The sequence below is a fragment of the Canis aureus genome, chromosome 8, assembly GCF_053574225.1.
Source record: "Canis aureus isolate CA01 chromosome 8, VMU_Caureus_v.1.0, whole genome shotgun sequence".
In the NCBI taxonomy this organism is placed as follows: domain Eukaryota; kingdom Metazoa; phylum Chordata; class Mammalia; order Carnivora; family Canidae; genus Canis; species Canis aureus.
The window spans coordinates 37,015,079-37,034,588 of NC_135618.1; the positions used below are offsets into that span (position 1 = coordinate 37,015,079).

At 44.9% G+C, this 19,510-nt stretch overlaps 1 protein-coding gene across 1 annotated transcript; it reads right to left on the reverse strand.

Annotated features, from left to right (window-relative positions):
- Positions 1-10,453: 10,453 nt before the first annotated feature.
- WDR77 (WD repeat domain 77) lies at positions 10,454-19,462 on the reverse strand. Its single transcript, XM_077905864.1, has 10 exons — positions 19,228-19,462; positions 18,851-19,036; positions 17,518-17,659; positions 17,176-17,225; positions 14,196-14,266; positions 14,015-14,069; positions 13,454-13,525; positions 12,772-12,880; positions 12,164-12,232; positions 10,454-11,612 (listed from the first exon to the last, which is right to left on the reverse strand). The coding sequence occupies exons 1-10, from the start codon at positions 19,340-19,342 to the stop codon at positions 11,453-11,455; spliced, it is 1,029 nt and encodes a 342-aa protein (XP_077761990.1). The 5' UTR covers positions 19,343-19,462; the 3' UTR covers positions 10,454-11,452.
- Positions 19,463-19,510: the final 48 nt, after the last annotated feature.

A 19,510-nucleotide genomic window follows, 5' to 3' on the forward strand; every position in this document is an offset into this window, starting at 1 on the left:
GTACAAAGAAATTTCAGAAATCGTCCTGCACAGTCGTTTATTCCATCTTAGTGCTTAGTTCTCACTTCTGCACTAAGCTCTGGGAGTACAAAGAAATTTCAGAAATGTCCTGCACACTCGTTTACTGCATAGATGGAAGGAGAAGGCAGAGAGTTACCCCTTTTGAACTCAGCCAGGATTGTGCCCATCAGGTGACTGATGTCTGCGAATGACCAAGAAGGTACCACAAGCATTGATTTGGAGGCTGCAAATAAGGGTAAGTAGGTGAATTCACAAACAGAGGAACATGAATAATGAGGATTGGCTGCACTCGTATTAACTGTTGGAAGATGTACACACAGAATCCCACACCTGCCCACACACAGCTCTGCAGCACTAGTGAGCACGGGTCATCCGTAAAGACAAGCACGGAGAAGGCCGAGAAGGCCGGGGCCGGGGCCCTTTCGCAGAATTCAGCTCAGCCCACAGGATCAAGGTCTGGAAAACAAAAGTTTTCTAAAGGTCAGCTCAGGTGAGCCTCGCTCTCTGGCCTCTTGATAAAGCCTGAGCCATGGCCACAAGAACTGGTTCCAGCAGCAGGTGGGAGCAAGCTTGCTCTGCAAGATTCTTGACCCACCAAGCCTCCATTTCCTTGTCTTCTAAATGGGTATAAATGATCCTGCATAAAGTGTTGTTCAGATCAGCACAGTGCTTGGTAAACAGTAGTCGCTGCTATGATCATTATTACCACTATCACCCAAGCTGCTCTTATTAGTACTGTCAGTGTTCATTATTATAACGATTACTACCATCATTGGCATTTACTACCCAGCCAGGCATCTGGCTTCTAGGTCATGACAGTCTTTGGTGGCGGGAGCAGATCCAGGTTTTGAGGAGTGAGAGGCTTATATGACTTCAGAGGATGTCTTTAAAAACACACACACACACACACACACACACACACACACACAAAATTGCAAATTAAAAATTAGATCCAGGGTCCTGGAGGGGGCCTTTTGGGTGAGAACCCCAAAGTTTAAGCTCTGTTAGCTCCAAAGTGAGCCCACCTTTTGGATCTCATACCAGTATGTAAATTAAGTCCTCCGTCATATATTCCTTTTTTAATTAATCAATTAAAAAAGTTAAACATAAAAAAAAAAAAAAACGAGGGATCCCTGAGTGGCGCAGCGGTTTGGCGCCTGCCTTTGGCCCAGGGCGCGATCCTGGAGACCCGGGATCGAATCCCACGTCGGGCTCCCGGTGCATGGAGCCTGCTTCTCCCTCTGCCTGTGTCTCTGCCTCTCTCTCTCTCTCTCTGTGTGGCTATCATAAATAAATAAAAATTTAAAAAAATATATTTAAAAAAAAAAAACGAAATCATCCTGTAAAGTCGGCATCCTGCCTAATGACTGACACACCATCTAATTACAAGATGATGTGATGGCTCTAGCATCCAAACATGTGTTGAACGATTGAGAGTGATAAGAACAGTATTCATGAAGCAAGCATAGACAAGAAGTGATAGCTCCTGAGGGGATGGAAAAGCTTCAGGGAAGAGGTCACATTTGAGTTAGGATCTTGCAGGACGGTAGATGAGAAAGTGAGGAAAATGGAAAAGCCACTGGAGGCAGAAGCAAAGCCTGAGCAATGGCACCCAGGAGTGCAGTGTGTGTCACAAAGTCAGAGAACACTGTGACTAGTGTGGCCAGAAGAGCAATTCCCAACATTGTTTCTCCAAGCCAAGACCCACTCACAGGACTGGCACTGGGTTTGCTCAGTCCTCCTCATGCCAATTAGCTCTGGAAATTATATTCTTTTTTTCTTTGGAAATTATTTTCTACTCAGGATCCCCTTGCAATGGAAAGGACTGTAAAAATAAAAGGACAAATACCCACCATTTGCTTCGATGTGGATGGAACTGGAGGGTATTATGCTGAGTGAAATAAGTCAATCGGAGAAGGACAAACATTATATGGTCTCATTCATTTGAGGAATATAAAAAATAGTGAAAGGGAATAAAGGGGAAAGGAGAAAAAATAAGTGGGAAATATCAGAAAGGGAGACAGAACATGAAAGACTCCTAACTCTGGGAAACGAACTAGGGGTGGTGGAAGGGGAGGTGGGCAGGGGGTGGGGGTGACTGGGTGATGGGCACTGAGGTGGGCACTTCACGGGATGAGCACTGGGTGTTATTCTATATGTTGGCAAATTGAACACCAATAAAAAATAAATTTATTAAAAATAAAAAAATAAATAAAAGGAAAACTCTTGATTCTACAAAACTACATGAAAGCAGAATATATTCAGCATCCACAGGGTTTTAACTTCTATTCCATCAAACTATTTATTATTATGCCTCATACTGGTGGAGCACACCCTGGAGCACCTGGGTAAACCTTCTGGAGCATAGCACTAGGTGATCACAGGGGCGTGACTGGATGGTGAGGTGGACCTCGTACGTCAGGCCAAGCAACATGAACTTTATTCCTTAAGCAGAAAGGAGTCATTGATTTTTTTTTTTTAATCCCAGAAATGACACACTCAATGCCTTCTAGATACCCTATGTACTAGTTTCTAGATTGGAGCCTTTTAGAAGATGTGGTAAAAGAGGCCAGTTTACAAAATAATTCCCTAAGTAAAGTTGTCATGGGCATGAGAGAAGTAACTGGAACTTTGTCATGAATCTACCTTGAAGCCTTTGAGCTATGCACAAATCCAGAGGGTTTCTAATTTCATATATATGATTTAATGCTTCTTTATAGAAACAAATTATTAGAGAGAAACTGGAAGATCTACAGAGGATATGCTTATACAACCCCCACTTATCGCCCTTGGACCAGGCAAATATTTCATTTAACCATTGTAACCAGCTTAGAAGCTGATTTAACTTCCCAATGATCACATAATCAAAGACGGAGCTGGGACTTCAAGCCTGGTTTGCCTGAACTGAACCTGTATCTAAGCCTGGGGTACTCACGCTCTCTCTGCCTCAATGTGCTCCAGAGTATCAGCTTTAATTATAACGACTGAAATTTATATTCAATTTAATTTTCGGTAGAAAGATAATTCCTTTTTTTTTTAAGATTTATTTATTTATTCATGAGAGACAGAGAGAGAGAGAGGCAGAGACACAGGCAGAGGGAGAAGCAGGCTCCATGCCGGGAGCCCGATGTGGGACTCGATTCCGGGTCTCCAGGATCCGCCCTGGGCCAAAGGCAGGCGCCAACCCGCAGAGCCCCCCCCCCCCCCCCCCTTTGGTCCCACTCTCCTAGTGGTCTGCTGCCTGCATAGAAGAATGCAACCCTGTGTGCTGCTGCCTCCTGGTGGCAACATTCTTAACTTAACAAAGACAGTGTTTGAGAAGCTTTCAGGTGACTTAAAAAAACAAATAAGAAAGCTCCTAACATCGTGTCCACAGCTCACTTTCCCATGTGGAGACGACTGGTGCCTGCTCATTAGTCATACCCATTGAGCCTGTGTCCTGTCCCTGTCCACGCACATCCAACCTGCCAACCGTTCCTGGGATTTTTCCATCACCCATCTGTGCCTCTGACCTCTTGTCAATCCCTTAACACTGCAGGCTCTCTTACTGTACTTACCAAGTCTTCTTTGCAGCAAGACATTGTTAGCACATAAGCTCTCTGAATCTGCTTCCTCAGCATGAGATGAGACGTTTGTGATGCACAATCGCTGGATTCTCTCAGAAGTATATGATTTGACTACTTGTCTTCTCTCTCCCACTAGCATTTAAGGTCTTGTAGAAGCCTGGGTCCTGAAATATCACTCACTGTCCTCTGCACAGCAGCTTCCACTCAGAATTATCTACCAGTAAACGAAAGAGGGAGCAGGAAACATAGGCTTCTATCCTCAGTTAGTCAAGGGGGTGCTCAGGGACCTTCTCTTCAAGGTACTGGTTCTGTTAGGATGTTATTACTCTAGCTCTTTCCAGTAGTGAAAGCAGGGAATATATTTATAGGTGCACATATTTCTATATCATCTGATTCATATATATTTTTACTTTTTATGAATAATTAGCGATTAAACTCATTTAAATTTTTTGTGGGTTTTTTTGTATATTTTTTTTATTGGAGTTGGATTTGTCAACATATAGGATAACACCCAGTGCTCACCCTGTCAAGTGCCCTCTCTATGCCGGTCACCCAGTCACCCATCACCCCGCTCGTCTCCCCTTCTACTACCCCTTGTTTGTTTCCCAGAGTTAGGAGTCTCTCTGCTTTGTCACCCTCTCTGATTTTTCGCACTCATTTTCATATATATTTTTGAAATCATGATTCCTTTCTAATACCTCTGAATCTAACACTACAGGGTTCATTCTAGCCTTTCTTTGTTTCCTATTTGTAACTGTTTCTTTGACTGTGAGAAGCATGGCTCTTCTTACCACCATATGTTTCCTTATGTGTTTAATTCTGGAATATACATAGAGCAGTTTCAGAATTGCTAGCTTATATACCTATAGACAGCAAACTTGGTAAGACTGCCGTATTTGTCCATAGAGGCAAATGCTATTTTCCAAAGTTACTAAGGTTAGTTCTTCCCATCCCTAATTCCTTCAATGTGATTATGTTGTTGTATCTTCAGTACAGTTCATATATTTGTTACTCATTATATTTCAGTTTTGGTTTGATTTTATTTATTTTTGTGGACCATGTGAAGCATTTTCATGGTTCTAAAAGTCAGAATTAAGCAAATATGAGCATTCAGGTAAGTGTCAACCCCCTCCTTCCCTTGTACCTTCTCCCCAGTCTCCCATTCCTTTGACCCCATCCCCATTCAACTCCTACAGGTACCAATCCCCTTATTTCCATGTTTATCCTTTCTGTATTACTCTGTGCATAAATGAGCAGACACACGTATTTTCTTATATCCTCTTTCTTCTTGCATGAAAGATAGCATGTTATAGATGTTCTTTTGTTCTCTTGACAATATTATTGCTGCTGTTTAAGTGACGTGCTTAGATGACATCACCAAGAGTGTGAATATAAATATAGAAGAAAAGAGACCTAGAGGAAGAATTAGAGCTCCCCTACATTAAGGGATCAGGAATAAGAGGAGAAGTCAGTATGGAACACTGTGAACAAAACCTAGAAACACAGTGAAGAAGGTGTGTCAAGGAGGACAAAGTAACCAAGTGTGTCAATATTGCTCCTGCCTCAAGGAAGCAAGGAAGGTTGGAACTGAGACTTCACCACTGCAATTAACAGCATGGGCATCACCAGTGACCTTGGTAACAGTAGTTCTGATATATTCATGGGAGCAGATGTTACACAGGAGTGAAATAAGAGGATTGTGGGAACTTCCCTGGAAGAGATTCTGGCTCTGACCACCACTGAGGGGAGTAGGTATTCAAGGCAGAGACGGAAGTACATAATCCACACTGGAAAACATCAGCATGGGCTAGACACACTCCCTCCTTCCAAAAAAACAGTAGGGGAAAGTGAACTTGAAAGGCAGACACTGACATTTACATTGCACAGTCATTTCAAGAAAAGAACTCCAAAGAACTCAGACGGATTATTGTGTTTTCAGTTTATTCAACAGAAAAGAGGTGAACTCACTAGGTTGGGGGCCTGCTCGTACCCATGAATGGTTTATGCATGTCTGGGTAAAAGCAGCTCCTATCAGGGACCTGCAAGAAAAGACAAGGGCTTTCCCCAGCTTCTGCCTTCGACAGACCTTAGGCTCCTGGACCCACAGTAGAGTTTTCTGGGTTTTTCTTTCTTTAGAGAGCACTTGTTGGGTCATTAAGTTGATAGAGAAATCGTTTCCTTTAATGGGAACACAGGGTTTTCAAAAAGCAGGAGGAATGTGTCCTGGGGTTAGATGACTGGGCCAGAGAATGGCCTCTTGCTTTTGGCTTCTATCTAAAGATCAACGTAACCCAATAGGGGGTCAGTGTTCACCTTAGAAGTCAAATTCTCTCCTTTAAAAGTCTTGGTCTGCCTATCAGGAGTGACTTTCATCTTTCCAGAGGGGATAGTCATCATTTCAGGGGCTACTGCCCTCTTTACAAAGGTCTCATTCTTTACAGAGGTCAATAATTGCATGGAAATCATAGTCATTTTTCCAAGGGTCACAGTCTCTCCAACAGTCTCAGTCTTTCCTTCCAGAGCCACAGTGTGCTTTACAAAGGATGCAGTTTTGCTCGTAGGGACATAGTGGGTGTCTGCCAAGGGCCATGGCAACGGCAGGGCAGTGCTCAGCCCTATTCCTGGGATTTGCCCCCCATGGACTGAGTATGAAGAGTAAACACCGTATGGAGGCAGTAATTCCACTGTTAACGAGATGATTGGTTAGGGAAGCAGTGTAATATAAAGGATAAAAGTCAGCTTTGGACCTAGGCAGGCCAAGGTTTGAATCTCAGTGTCATCAGTTAGAAGTTTTATAATTGTGGGCACTACGTATATCTTTGAGTTGCAGCTTCCATACTTATAAAATGGAGATAACAGTTCATATTCATTTCATAAGGTTTTATAGGAATTAATAAGACAAGGTGTGAAAAACTGTTAGTTCAGGACTTTGTGTATCATAGGGTTCAGTAAATAGCTGTTACTAAGGATGCTAAAAGAGTTGCCCTGCAGAGTGGGGTTCTCAAACTCATGTGCTGACACTTTCCAGGGAGGTAATGTTTAGGTAATATAAATGGGTGAAGTGGACACAGTAGAGTAGCTCACTCTCCATTTTATTAGAACAATAGTTCAAGCCCAGTGATACACACCAATTAACACGAAGTCTCTTGGTCAGGAGACAACAGAGCAGGGACTGTACTACGAGTAGCCACTTAATGGTGGCCATGTAGTAGAATAGACCCCATGTTGGAAGATTCAACTTCTCAAGAAAAGACAAAAATCTAATTTTTTTGTGAGTCAAGGATGCTTGAGCCAGTATATGAGCCAGGGCTGAGAATGTGTTAGGAACCTAAGGAACATGAGGAGTATAATTCTGGATACCTGAGTCAATATTTTAAAAAATAAAGCAACAATATGAAGAATAAACAAAATAGACCTGTAGCCAGATGCTTTTATGTGCCATCAGTGTTTTCCTGCTACAGAGGATCTCAGATCATGAGGTCCCACATTTCATGGTTTGAGTCTCAATCGTGAAGGCTGGATGCTCATCTTCTCAGGAGACTGAGAGCTCACCTAGTCCACATGTCACTGAGAGACTAACCAGATGTCAATATAATAAATGACACAAGGAAATATAATGACTAGTGGTTGAATATGCATCACTTCTCATATGAAGAAATCAGAAAAATCAGTTTTTTAAACAGATTGCTTGCATATCATGGGATAAGAGCACTAAATGGTATAGAACGGTTACACAAAGGATATTTCAGTAAAACCCTAGGCAAGCCTGATGGAATACCTCACCTAAAAGAGACTGTGTTTCCATTTGTTCATCCATCTTTGCTTCCTTTAAGTACTAAATGAATATTTTTTTAGCATATGCCAGGCCCTACTAGACACTCTAGATACAACGGTGAGCAAGACATAGTTTCTGCTCTCAAGAAGCTTCCAGTGAACAGACTGATCATACACCCAAGAGCTAGTGTATGTGTCTCTCATGGAGAAGTATGTCTCTCTCATCTCTCTTGGATAGGATAGGGGCAGTGGGGAAAACATGAGTTTTGTTGCTAACAGACTTGAGATCCAGCTTACTGTGCACCATCCACGGGGCCACTTGAGTCCCACTTGCATGCCCAGTGACACGTTCCATTCCTTGGGCTGAGTACCTTGCATCAGGAGATGATCAAGCCTCTCAAGAGCAACAGTGATTGGTCAGGCTGGGCAACAACTTGTACCACTGGTTACATTTCCCCTGGTATGGTTTCTAACACTAATGACCATGCTCTTACTGGGGTTTCCCAATTCCTAGCCTGAGTCACCTAATTCTTGTTAAATGAGTCTCTGCATTAATTTCCCTTCCTGTTCTGTAAACCATACACACTACAGTTGTTCCCCACAGGCTGGGTCCTGACTCAGTCTTGCCAGGCACCTGGAGCCCTTGCTGCCTATTTTTAAGACCCCCTTGAAGTGAATGCCTGCCTCTCATAAGCTTACCCTCATGCTACCTCCTATCCCCCAGATTCCATATCGCTGAGATTTCCCACTAGGTTTGCACCCTTCCATCCCAACTCCTGCCAGCACTAGTTCTTACTGCTGTCCCCAGCACAGAGCTAAAGTTGCTTGCCAGTCTGAACCATCATCTGCACCTGGGTCAGTCTTCTGGGATCCTACTCTGCTGCACTGGGTAAGGCTGGATCTCAGACCTAACCATTCCATGCCCTGGGATGATGAAGATAAAGAGAACACCACAATGTAACAATGGATGCCTAGGAGTGACCTCTACTTCGGTCACCGATGACTGCACCAAGGATGGCAACTGTGATTCCATGTGTAAAGCAGATGAATAGTAAATGCTGAATGACAGTCATGTTCAAAGTCATTTGCCAGATCACTCTGCTCTCAACCCTTGAGTTCTGTCAGAACCCCGCGATACTTGAAAATACTCCTCCCTAGTGCTTAGCCTGTTCTCATGAGAAGACATTTACAAAGGTCTTTTATTTGGCTTCCTGAAGAAATGGCCTACAGCAGTGCACCCCCTGCCGCATTTCACAATACCCAACTAGATGGCAAGATCAGAGTTGAAATATTTTGGTTTTAACAAAGCATTTGGCCAAATCTTTCATGACACTCCTATGTAAATTGGACAAGTATGACCTGAGCAAAATCAATTGGCTGAATCTAGAGTCCAAAGACAGTTGACTATAGATTGGTAAAACTTGAAAGATCTTTACCATTTTACATCTTTAAAATGAATAGGATAGGGGCACCTGGCTGGCCCAATAGGTAATGTGAAACTCTTGGCCTCAGGGTTGTAAACTCAAGCCCCACATGTGATGGGCAGTTTATTTAAAATAAAAAAATCTTTTAAAAAACCAAATGGGATAGATTTGGCAGTTTCCAATATTTGCCATGAGACAATTTTTGGTTGTGCATGAGGATTTAAAAATTATTGTATATTAAAAAGTTTATATTATCCCTACATCCCTAATTTCATATTGCTTAAAAATTGAGGCAACTCAAAAAAGGATTATTTTAATAAATTAATAAAGGTAGTACTATTTGGTTATTTTGCTGCTATGATGTGATGGTGAATCAGCAAGTAATGCCCATGTAGCTATTAATGACCTGGCCTGCTGCTGTCCTATGGGGCAGGAGACACCTTGGGAATCAGAGCAATGTCTGGTGCCACCTGAAACCATACAGAGCCTTCATCAGCATTTGTCTCCAGGCACTACCCAAAAGTTGAGCCTCCTGTAACTGTGGTGACTGCAGACCAGCAGTGGACTAGTGGGTCAGGATGGTGGTCTTTAGAATAAGAACGATGAAGTTAGGGAAATGGATTTACTCCAGCATTAGACATTTGAACCAGTGAAATTAAATGCAGTATGAATGCCTGTAGTTTTAAGCAAAGTAAAATGAGTCCATTCCCAACTGTCACCACTAAGTTCATGCTCACGCTACTCAAACTAGCGTCACGCCCAGGACTCACTGAACCACCCTACATGGGATACCTATTGCATTTCTCTAATTGAGAAGTCACTTTCTATTCTAAACCAACTTTTTTGCTCACTGTAACATACACATTCAACCCAAACTGGGATGGTCATTGCTACCTGGTATGGTGATTTTGATCAGATTTGCAAATGTCTTGGTGGCAATCATTAAATGATGTGATTACTCTCATTGGCAGAGATCTGAATCCAAACCAACTTTTTTTTTTTTTTAACAGTAAGAGAATTTTTCTAAAACTAAATTTTCCCTCTTTGCTGTCATTTTAACTACCTGGATACAAACATTTCCTTGGGTTCTCAACTTCACTGCTTTCCTCTCCATCGCTCAAGTGGAAGAAAAGGACTGCATAAATTTAGTTCCTACCCACTTCATCCCTCCTCACGTTCTCTAAGCCTAAGAAGGCTAAGAAGTTTATCTCTGTGAAGAACTTAAGCATTTCTACCCACCCACTCTATTACCTTCCAAGAAGTTATTGTTAAGAATAATGAAGGCTTTCTTCCCATCTTACCCCAAACCTAGTGACCACATGACTACAAATCCCAATGTTTTTACTTGGGGTCACTGTGACAACAGACCTTATGTTTGGCAAGGGTGAAGCATGGAAGCTTTACTTAAAATATTCTGTCCGTATTCCTTCAAACTGCCCCGTTTCATGCAACTGTAGCTGAGCTAAACTTGCAAAGCACCAAAGTACATAACTGATTATATTTAGTTTCATAATCAGTAATTAACCAGGACTTCTGGCAGTAGCCAGTGCACCAACCCAAGTAACCCAATATTTAAATTCCAACTAGCTACTCTTAAGGGGCTAGGGAAGCACACACACAAATCCTGGGTCATGATATCCTGATGCTTCATATAGTGATATGTCTAACTTCCAAAGACAGGCCAACGAAGCCAACACTTTTTATTTCACCAACTGGTATTTCTGATTTTCTGATGCTGCACTTTAAAATCTTCAGAGTCCACAAAAACAGCATTCAGACCTCCTATGTCCAGAGAATGGGATCCAGAGGCCAGGAGAGGTCAGGCCTCAAGCTGTTTTTCAGTGGGAATCATAGCAGACATTTTTCTCCAAGTCTGTGTCAGTTTTTAACTTAACTGAAATGCCTTTAAGCTCTCCATCATCCCAACTTTTTTCCATGGGATCTATGATAGGAAAACATTCATCTTTCACATATACAATTCCATGGGCCGGGGTTGGAGGTGGGGGGGGGGGGGCAGGGGGGAGCATAATATAGGCACCAGCCAAAATTTTATACAGCCAGAAAATGCATTTTTTACTCCGTTTAATGGCAAAGAGATGTGCAAAACTATGATGAGTGTCCTGGCTCTTCCTTGAGATGAGCTGGGCAGGATTTTTGTGAATGAAGCACTGCCATGAAAAAGGCAGACTAAGTTCTATAAAAAATAAAGTTGCTCCCATCTCCATGAGTAGTATATAAGCTGCTTCCAAGAATCCAGGGATGCCCCACATCCCATACCTCATCTAGTCATGGCCACTTCCTCATGCACAGCTACATAGGAAGCATAAAACCCTTTTGTGAACTTTGTGGGGTTTTTTTTTTTTTTTTTTTTGGTGGGGGGAGAACTTGGAAAGATGTTAAGATGGACTTAATTCCTCCCACCACCAATAACTATCTATCTACAGACACACACTCAGACACACCTACATATCCAATTTTAAGAACGCTGGTCTTCCCTATGACTACAGGATCCCAGAATCCAGCGTCCCTCAGGCCAAGAGACAATGCCTATTAACTGCCCAGATCTGGTGTAGAGCATACTGTAAGGCTCCTGTGTGGTCTCACAGGCTGAGAGGGCAGGGGCAAAGGGATACTCATGGGGGATTCGCTTTTTGTCTTAAATCCAATCTACTCGGCAACACTCTTAGGTCCAAGGGCTGGGAGAGGCTCTGTGGGCAGGATGTGGTGGATGACCTGATGATCCCAGCCTACTGTGGTAAGGAGGGAGTGATTGAGCGGGGACCACGTAGCATCTCTCACAAAGTCTCTGTGGGCTCGGCTTCTAAACCTAAAAGAGAAAAAAGGAAAGTTTGGGCATGGTGAGAGACAAGAGGAAAATGCAAAGGTGGAGAAGAGAGAATCCAACACAACCAGGACACCTTTCTGGATGTGTTACATAAACTTCACCATATGCGTGGCAATGTGGTTATCCATAGAGAACCTCATCTCTCACTCGATCCCGCGCCCTAATTCCATATAAAAGTGGTGGCTGAAGAAAGGTAGTAACATGGGCCAGGATCAGAAAGTAACTCCTGGCGAAGAAGAAAGTATAATTCCAGTACTCTGCTGCCTTTCACCCCACAGCAGGCCCATTTCATGTACGTGCCTTGTATGTGAAGAGTGCAGACTGCCCCTTTCTGGGGGACAGCTGCCACCACACCCCTCCTTGACCAGGGATGGAACTGGCTGTGAGTCAGCCCCAGGAAGAGGGAGACAGTCGTGTCAGCCGGTTGCCATTACCTAGTCCCCTTGAGTGAGACAGCGTACTCGGTGCACTTTAATGAAAACAGAAAGGACCCAGTCAACCACAGCTCTTCTCCCCGATTCCTGATGACTTACACCTCAGAAAGGCCACAGTCCAGCACAGCGAGTGAGCAGTCCTCACTGACAGCGGCCAGGAAGGGAACACTAGGAGAGCAAGGGGAGGGTTATGACAGGTAAAGCCATGGTTCCAAGATGAATCCTGCCCAGTCTAGTTCTCAGCCCCCACCCTAACGGGACCCAGGGGAGGTGGCTTGATCCTCACTTTGGGTTAAGGTCTGGCTACCACTCAACTCCACGTTACAAGTTCCTGGGAAAGATGAGGGAAATGGAACAAGCCAGGTTTACAATTATCCTGGCAACTAACTATCCCATCTGGTCCCTCCCTGCAGCTTTAGCAATAATCCAAAAACACAGTTTTCCCACCCAACAGTCTCAGAAGCTCACAATATTCATCATTTTGGGTGCTGAGCAGGAACAAGACCAGCTTTCAGCCATGTGAAGACAGACACTACATCACCCAAAAAAAGACTATGGTCTTAAGAGATCTTTAGCATTCTGAAACCTCAGCTAGGGCACTGTCTGCTTTAAGGAATGACCTAATTGGCTAATGCTCTGCAAACATAAGCATCCCCCTGCACTGTCCCATTCATACCCAGCAGGCCCCTGGGGACAAAGGACAGTACCTGTGTGGGGAGAACACCAGCCCAGTGACACACTGGGAGTTCACGGCTGAGCTGAGGGCACAACTTGCACTCTTGGTGTCCACCAGGGAGACGGTCCCACTCTCATCACCTAGAGAAAGCAGGGAGCCCATCACAGTGGGTAAGAGCATGGGCCCTGGAGTCAGCCAGACCTGGATTTGAATGTTAGTCCCTCAGCCTTACACAAGCTAACCACTCTGTGCATCAGTTTCTTCTTTTGCAAAGTGGGGATAATTAGTCACTGGTGGTTGTGAAAATTAATGAACGAGGTAGTTATTATTTTAACCACAAACTATGTCATCACAGGTACAGCCTCATCGCTGTGAGAGCATGAGAGCTACCCCCACTCTACAACAGAATTCTCTACGTAGCAATCCACTTGTTCTGTTGTGATCCACTGACTTCTGGCTGCACCCAAAACATAGGAGCTGAAGCACATACTCAGGAATCAAATCTACCAGGAAAAAAGTCATCACATTTTGCAAAGTCAAACTAAAATCACTTTTGGATCATTCCACCTTCCCACCTCACCACTGGCAGAATTTACATAATGCTCAGGTGTGCTGGTGAGACTGAGCGGCCAGGGCTTTGTGCTTTACAGGGTCAGCGTGCTCTCATCCTCCCCCTTCCCAGAATCAAAACGCTGTGTGACAGGCCGCCTTACCAAAAACAAAGACTTCACTCTGCTGAGGATGCCAAGCCAGGGAGGTAGGAAGGTAGCCAGAGGCAGTGCAGCCTGCAAAGAGAGAAGAGGGATCTGAAACAAGACTTAGAGCCCAGCTCTGGGAAGGAGCTTCTCAAACAAAATTCACTCCAAATCCCAGAATCACCTTAATTTGCCTTCTCAAACCCTGCTAGCTAAGGCAGTTGTGTCCTTGCCCTCAATCTTCATACCTTCATTTATCCTTCAGCCTCTCCTGTCCTTTCTGGACACTAGTCACAGGCAGGTTTCAGGTATAAAACATGAAGGCAACAATTCTGGTCCCTTTATCTACCCATCCCAGAAACGTAAAGTATATCAGCCACCCACGAACCAACCCATCATCTTGGTACCCACTGCACACAATGGAATCAACAGAGCTTCAATGGGAAAGAGAGTGAGTGATTATGTCTCTTATGCCACAATGACTGAGCATTTGGTGACCTTGCCTTTGTCTCTGGCCCAGGAAGCCTCTTCCAGGTGGGTTCCTACTACCACCCTCCCACCACCGGCTCTCAGACTCACCCATCTGTGATGCTGGCTTGGGACAGCGGGTATCCCAGAGTAAAATTCTGTTGTCCTAGAAGAAGGAACAGGAAAAGAGCTTCACAATCCAAAAAGCAGCTGCGGGCCTCCACACTAGACTTGTGGCCAGAGGGTTCGAGTGTGGTTAGAAGTGAGGAGAGAAGGAAAGGCTGTATCTCACCTCACTGCATGAAAGGAACACGGAATCCTTGTGGGGAGAGGCTGCGACACAGGTGACCTGCCCAGAGTGAGCTGTGAAGGAGAGAGAGGCAAGCATGACAGAAAAGCTGCAGGCATCACTACCAAGCAGCCCAGATACCACCAAGGGACCCCTTATCTCATGAATGCAATCTAACACATTTTGTGAGAGATTTTGGATCAGACAAAACCTAAGAGAAAATGTTGATGGAGTTCTAAAGCTAAAAAGGCATGGGGAAGCCAATGAATTAGTAAAGACAAAGGAAGAAAGATCAGGGGCTGGGCAACAAGAGTGAAGGAATTTACATCCCAGAATAGCAATTTTCAGATTTTAGTACACACACCTCCAGACAACATAGAGAAACTTTCAAGGGAGGTCTGGACACTGACACATTTAGGGAAATAAACTTTCCCAAAGTTCTGTTTCCTAAAACTGAACTGAGAAGTTTCCAGTCTGCCAGTGCCCCTTTCCTTCCTCCTCTTTTATATTCCCCTCCTCCCAGTTTTAGAAGAGACACGCACTTCTCAGCCACCCCACATCTCACCACGGTACAATGCCCAGGTGCCTGAAACCCTAAGGTATTAAACAAAAGGGGCTTTTCCCTGAGAGCCAAAGAGCATCTCGGCAAAATTCAGTGCAGGAGCTGGCCCTGTCTCAGCTACCACAAACCACAACACACCACGAGCAACTAGAGTATTCTGGGACTCTATTTCTGCCTAACAATGAAAATTTTGAGAACTATGACAGATGATGTCCTGAGGACACATCTGACAAATTTAACTGAACTTAAAAATGAAGTCAGACCTTTTCTGATAGAAAGTTGAGTCTAGGGGCTCCTGGGTGGCTCAGTGGTTGAGCGTCGGCCTTTGGCTCAGGGTGTGATCCTGGGGACCCAGGATTGAGTCTGTCGGGCTCCCTGCATGGAGCCTGCTTCTCCCTCTGCCTATGTCTCTGCCTCTCTGTGTCTCTCATGAATAAAGAAATAAAATCTTAAAAAAAAAATCACTGTAAAAATCAAAACCAAACTGACGTGTTACTCAAAGCTATGGTTGCACACCGGCACCATCAGTATCATTTGGGAGCTTCTTAGGAAATAGTCTCAGGACCACCCCAGAGTTGCACTCGGGTAATCCTTTGGTACATTAAAGTTTGAGATGCGGGAATTCCTGGATGGCTCAGCGGTTTGGTGCCTGCCTTCGGCCCAGGACGTGATCCCAGAGTCCCAGGATCGAGTCCCACATCAGGCTCCCTGCATGGAACCTGCTTCTCCCTCTGCCTGTGTCTCTGCTTCTCTGCCTCTCTCTCGTGAATAAACAAAATCTTAAAAAAAGGAAAAGAAAAAAAGCAGGTTGAGTCTAATTTGGCCAGCTGGCCTAACAAAGCAGGTTGGTTTTTAGCCAGTTAGGTTATTTGATAGACATTTGGCAGAGGTTACAGGGACTTAAACTGCAAATCCAAAATCTTGACCAACACGTGCTTGAAACCAGTGCACAATAAATGATATGGCCAGAAAGTACCTCCTTTGCAACTATTTAAATTTAAATTAGATGCCAATTTAAAAATGTGTGAGAGGGTAGTTTTTCAAAAAATTTTCAGGAGGGCTACATGCTAAAAACTTTAAAGATCACTGCCCTACGATGCATACAGGCTGTGGAAACCACCTACTCTGAAGGCATTTACCAGGCTACTGGAGATAGTCTGAATATGGCTCTGCCCAAGACAGGAGGATGTAATCCAACCACCTTTCATAGTTCTTCCCTAGCCCTTGAATCCATAAAAAGCCAACACAATGAAAAAGAATTGACCACTCACTTGAAAGCAAAGTTCAGAAAAGCACCATGGGAAAATACAAAAGATAAAAAGTGGTTCCTCTGCCCTCAAGGGATTTGCAATTCAGTGGGGGGAGTAAGACAGAAATACAAAGAACTGATGAAATACTATGAATGGAAAAAGTGCTGAAGGAGTTAGTGCAGACCAGGAAAATCCCTCATAGACCTAAAAAACAAAAGGCATCAGTGTTTTAACATTGACTATTTATAAATCTTGGACTCCCACTAGAGTCTAAGATTTATAAATAGTGAAGGTCCAGGATATGTAGGAGTTTCTAGTTTTTTGCTTTGGCACATATATGAATCATACACTTTGCAATTAGAATTGGCAGGGAATGGTACTTAGCTATTGAGTGAACCAGGTAACTACCTGGCATCTATATCTCTTAACCACACACACATTAATGCTCTAGGCATCATCTCCATAGAGAATGGCTCTAAGAATAAAGTCAGCTGCTACTGCTATTGATGAAAGTAAAAAAAAATAATAATAATAACATTAATAGAAAGTGACGGTTATCACTAGGAAAACAAATTTTATGGAAGTGAATATTCAAAAGTGCAAGATTCACAAGTTTCAGAGTATATACGTGGAAAATGCCAAGGCTCTACTATGGCTGGGTTTGATTAGACCAGTTTTTATTTACAGGGCAAGAGATAGAAGGGCTCCACTGCCATAACAAGAAAGTGAGATATTAATCCACAAGCCACGCAAATCATGAAAGGTGAGGGACTGCAGATGGAGAGATGAGGTGAGTGCCACCATCAGTGCGAAGTAAAACTTGGAAGCAAAAGGGAACATCAGAAATGGAAAGGGAGATCACTGACCAGGTGGAAAAAAATGTCAAAAGACTTGGGAACCCACTGATGGTGAGGAAGCAGGAGGGATGGAAAAGTTTGCCTTCGAGCTGGAGTCTCATGTGGCCAAAAGATGGGGAGGCCAGTACTAGAAACAGGAAAATTATTAAGAAAAGGCATGGAACAGATATTGGGGCCTGATATACTTTTTGGAAAAAAACTATAAAGCAGAAAGGGCAAGGAACTGCTGCCCCTAACACCCAAAGTTCAAAGAGCCCAAGGGGAGAATACAAACAAAACAGCTAAGGCCAGGATTAAAAAGAATGTGCACTTACCCCGGTATGAACTCAGTACCATCTGCTGGGCAAGGTCCCAAACTTTGATGCTAACAAGCAAAAGGAAACAGATCCTTAATTTTGACCTACAGTATCTACAAAAACACACGTGTTCAAACAAGAGCTTCCTTTAACTGACATGTCCTATGTCACTGCCTACTGGGCTTCTGGAAAGGCCTATTCACAATGAATTTCAGTATCTCTAAGGAAATGTTATAGACATATCATAATAAATCACTGTGTTCTTACAGTAAACCCAAAACATTACTTGGTGAGGCTAAGAGGATAGTAAAGACACCCAAAGGACGTCTCATTACAGGAGCAATGAGCACAAGGACCCACCAGAAGTCTTTGCTACCGCTGACAGCCTGCATGCCAGAGCTCAGGACACTAACTGTAGACACGATGTCATCATGCTCATACTTGCAGAACTTGCTGACAATGAGTGTCTCGTTCTCGTCCAGCTCCCACAATTCAACAGCACCTGTTGGGAGTGGGGAGAAGGTTGAGGGAAATGAGTGTGGATACCACCAAGACAGTAATTCACTTTCAGGATTCAAGTGAGTCCACTGTCACTAAACAAAGTAAGCTATCGCTATAAAAGCAAACTCCGGGGATCCCTGGGTGGCTCAGCAGTTTAGCGCCTGCCTTCAGCCCAGGGTGTGATCCTGGAGATCCGGGATCGAGTCCCGCGTCGGTCTCCCTGCATGGAGCCTGCTTCTCCCTCTGCCTGTGTCTCTGCCTCTCTCTCTTTCTCTCTGTCTCATGAATAAATAAATAAAATCTTTAAAGAAAGAAAAAAAAAGGAAAATCCACTGTCACAAGAGGATTCAGCTAATTACCAAGCCAACTGGTTTTATTCTGGCATTACTGTTTTCTTGATAATAGTTCAAACAATTTGGTGAGGAAAGCTTCCAGAAAGACAAGGAAAGATGAAATGGCTGGTAAAATCCGTTATCTGGCTTCCAGTGAGAAAACTCTAGAGAGTAAGTGCGAGGAGACATGGATAAAGTGTCAGCAATCTGTGTAGCACACAGTCCAGTGTGGTTAAATCTTCCCAATTACTTGGACATTAGTATTCACTAAACAATTTGAATAAACACCTTATAACTCCTTTAAAAATATTGTGAATAACTGAACGTCTTGCACTGTGACAGAGTAAGTACAGAGAACCCCCCAAGTTATCTTGGATATGTGGTGCTCAAGCTCAATTGTCCAAGGCTCCATCTGTAATGTCCCACTTTAATCCTTGCATGCAACGCCTGCCAATCTTCAAATTCTGATTTTTTTCATTCCAAAGACTCTATTGCTGAACTTGTCTTTCAAAGCAAACAAAGCAGAATGAAGACATCTAAAGAGAAGAAAATGGGAAGAGATGGAAAGAGCACAGACTGCTTACGCATCATCTTTAAGACCAAGATTATCCTTGGTCTGGGTTGAGAGGCGATGCCGGGAAGTTTACCGGGAAGAAAAATGGTTCTGATCCACTTCTTAATTTTGTTAGAAATTCCCACCAGGCAATTCAAAATCTCGGAAAAGCATTTTCCTGCTACACGTCTCCTTCGGAGCAGCACCCTGAAGGTCCCCGAAGCACGAGGTGGGACGGCAAAGGCTGCGCCGGTGCAGCCGCGTCCCGTCCGTCACCGCACCCGCGGGGCTGGGGAGAGTCACTCACCCGAGTCGGAGGCCACCAGGATACCTCTGTCCCCAACCCACGCGAGGTCGGCCACTCCGGCCTCCGTCTGCACTCCGGCGGAGCAGAAGCCTTCGTTGGGGGCGGCGCAGGGGTCCTTGAAGAGCCAGAGGGAGCCGGCCCAGCAGCGGCCGCTGAGGCTGGAGGCGCCAAGCAGGAGCGCCCCGTCTAGGGAAGCACGAGCCGTCAGCGCAGGAGGCGGCCCCGCTCGTCTCCACGGCGACCGCAGGCTGCGGCGGTCGGGGGGGGGACGGGGGGGCGAAGGGGGGAGGACGGGACGGGGGACCGGGCGGGGGCCGGAGGCTCGCGGCGCGGCGGGGTGGGCGCGCGGGGAGGGCCGGGCCCGGGGGGCGGCTCACCCGACCGGTAGCGCGCAGCCTCCAACTGCCGTTCCATGCAGGCGGGCGCGTTAGGGGGGAGGCTCCACTCGCGGGCCGCGGGGGGCACCAGGGGGGGCGGCGTTTCCTTCCGCATCGCCACCGCTCCGACTCCAACCGAGACCCCAAGCCTCACGCCCGCCCGAGCTCGGCGCCGGCAGCCCCCACGTGGTGCCCCTGCGGGCCTCCGCCCCTCTACGCAGGCTCGGGCCGCTCTACATCTCGCGAGAAGTGCTTCTACGCTCGCCCTCCGCCGTCGGCAGCG

Coding starts and splice junctions, on each gene's coding strand:
- WDR77 (XM_077905864.1), bottom strand. CDS start 19,342: ATGCGGAAGGAAACGCCGCCCCCCCTGGTGCCCCCCGCGGCCCGCGAG. Junction 19,037..19,227: donor GGCTGCGCGCTACCGGTCGG/GTGAGCCGCCCC, acceptor GTGCTTCCCTAG/ACGGGGCGCTCCTGCTTGGC. Junction 14,070..14,195: donor TGTTCCTTTCATGCAGTGAG/GTGAGATACAGC, acceptor TCCTTCTTCTAG/GACAACAGAATTTTACTCTG.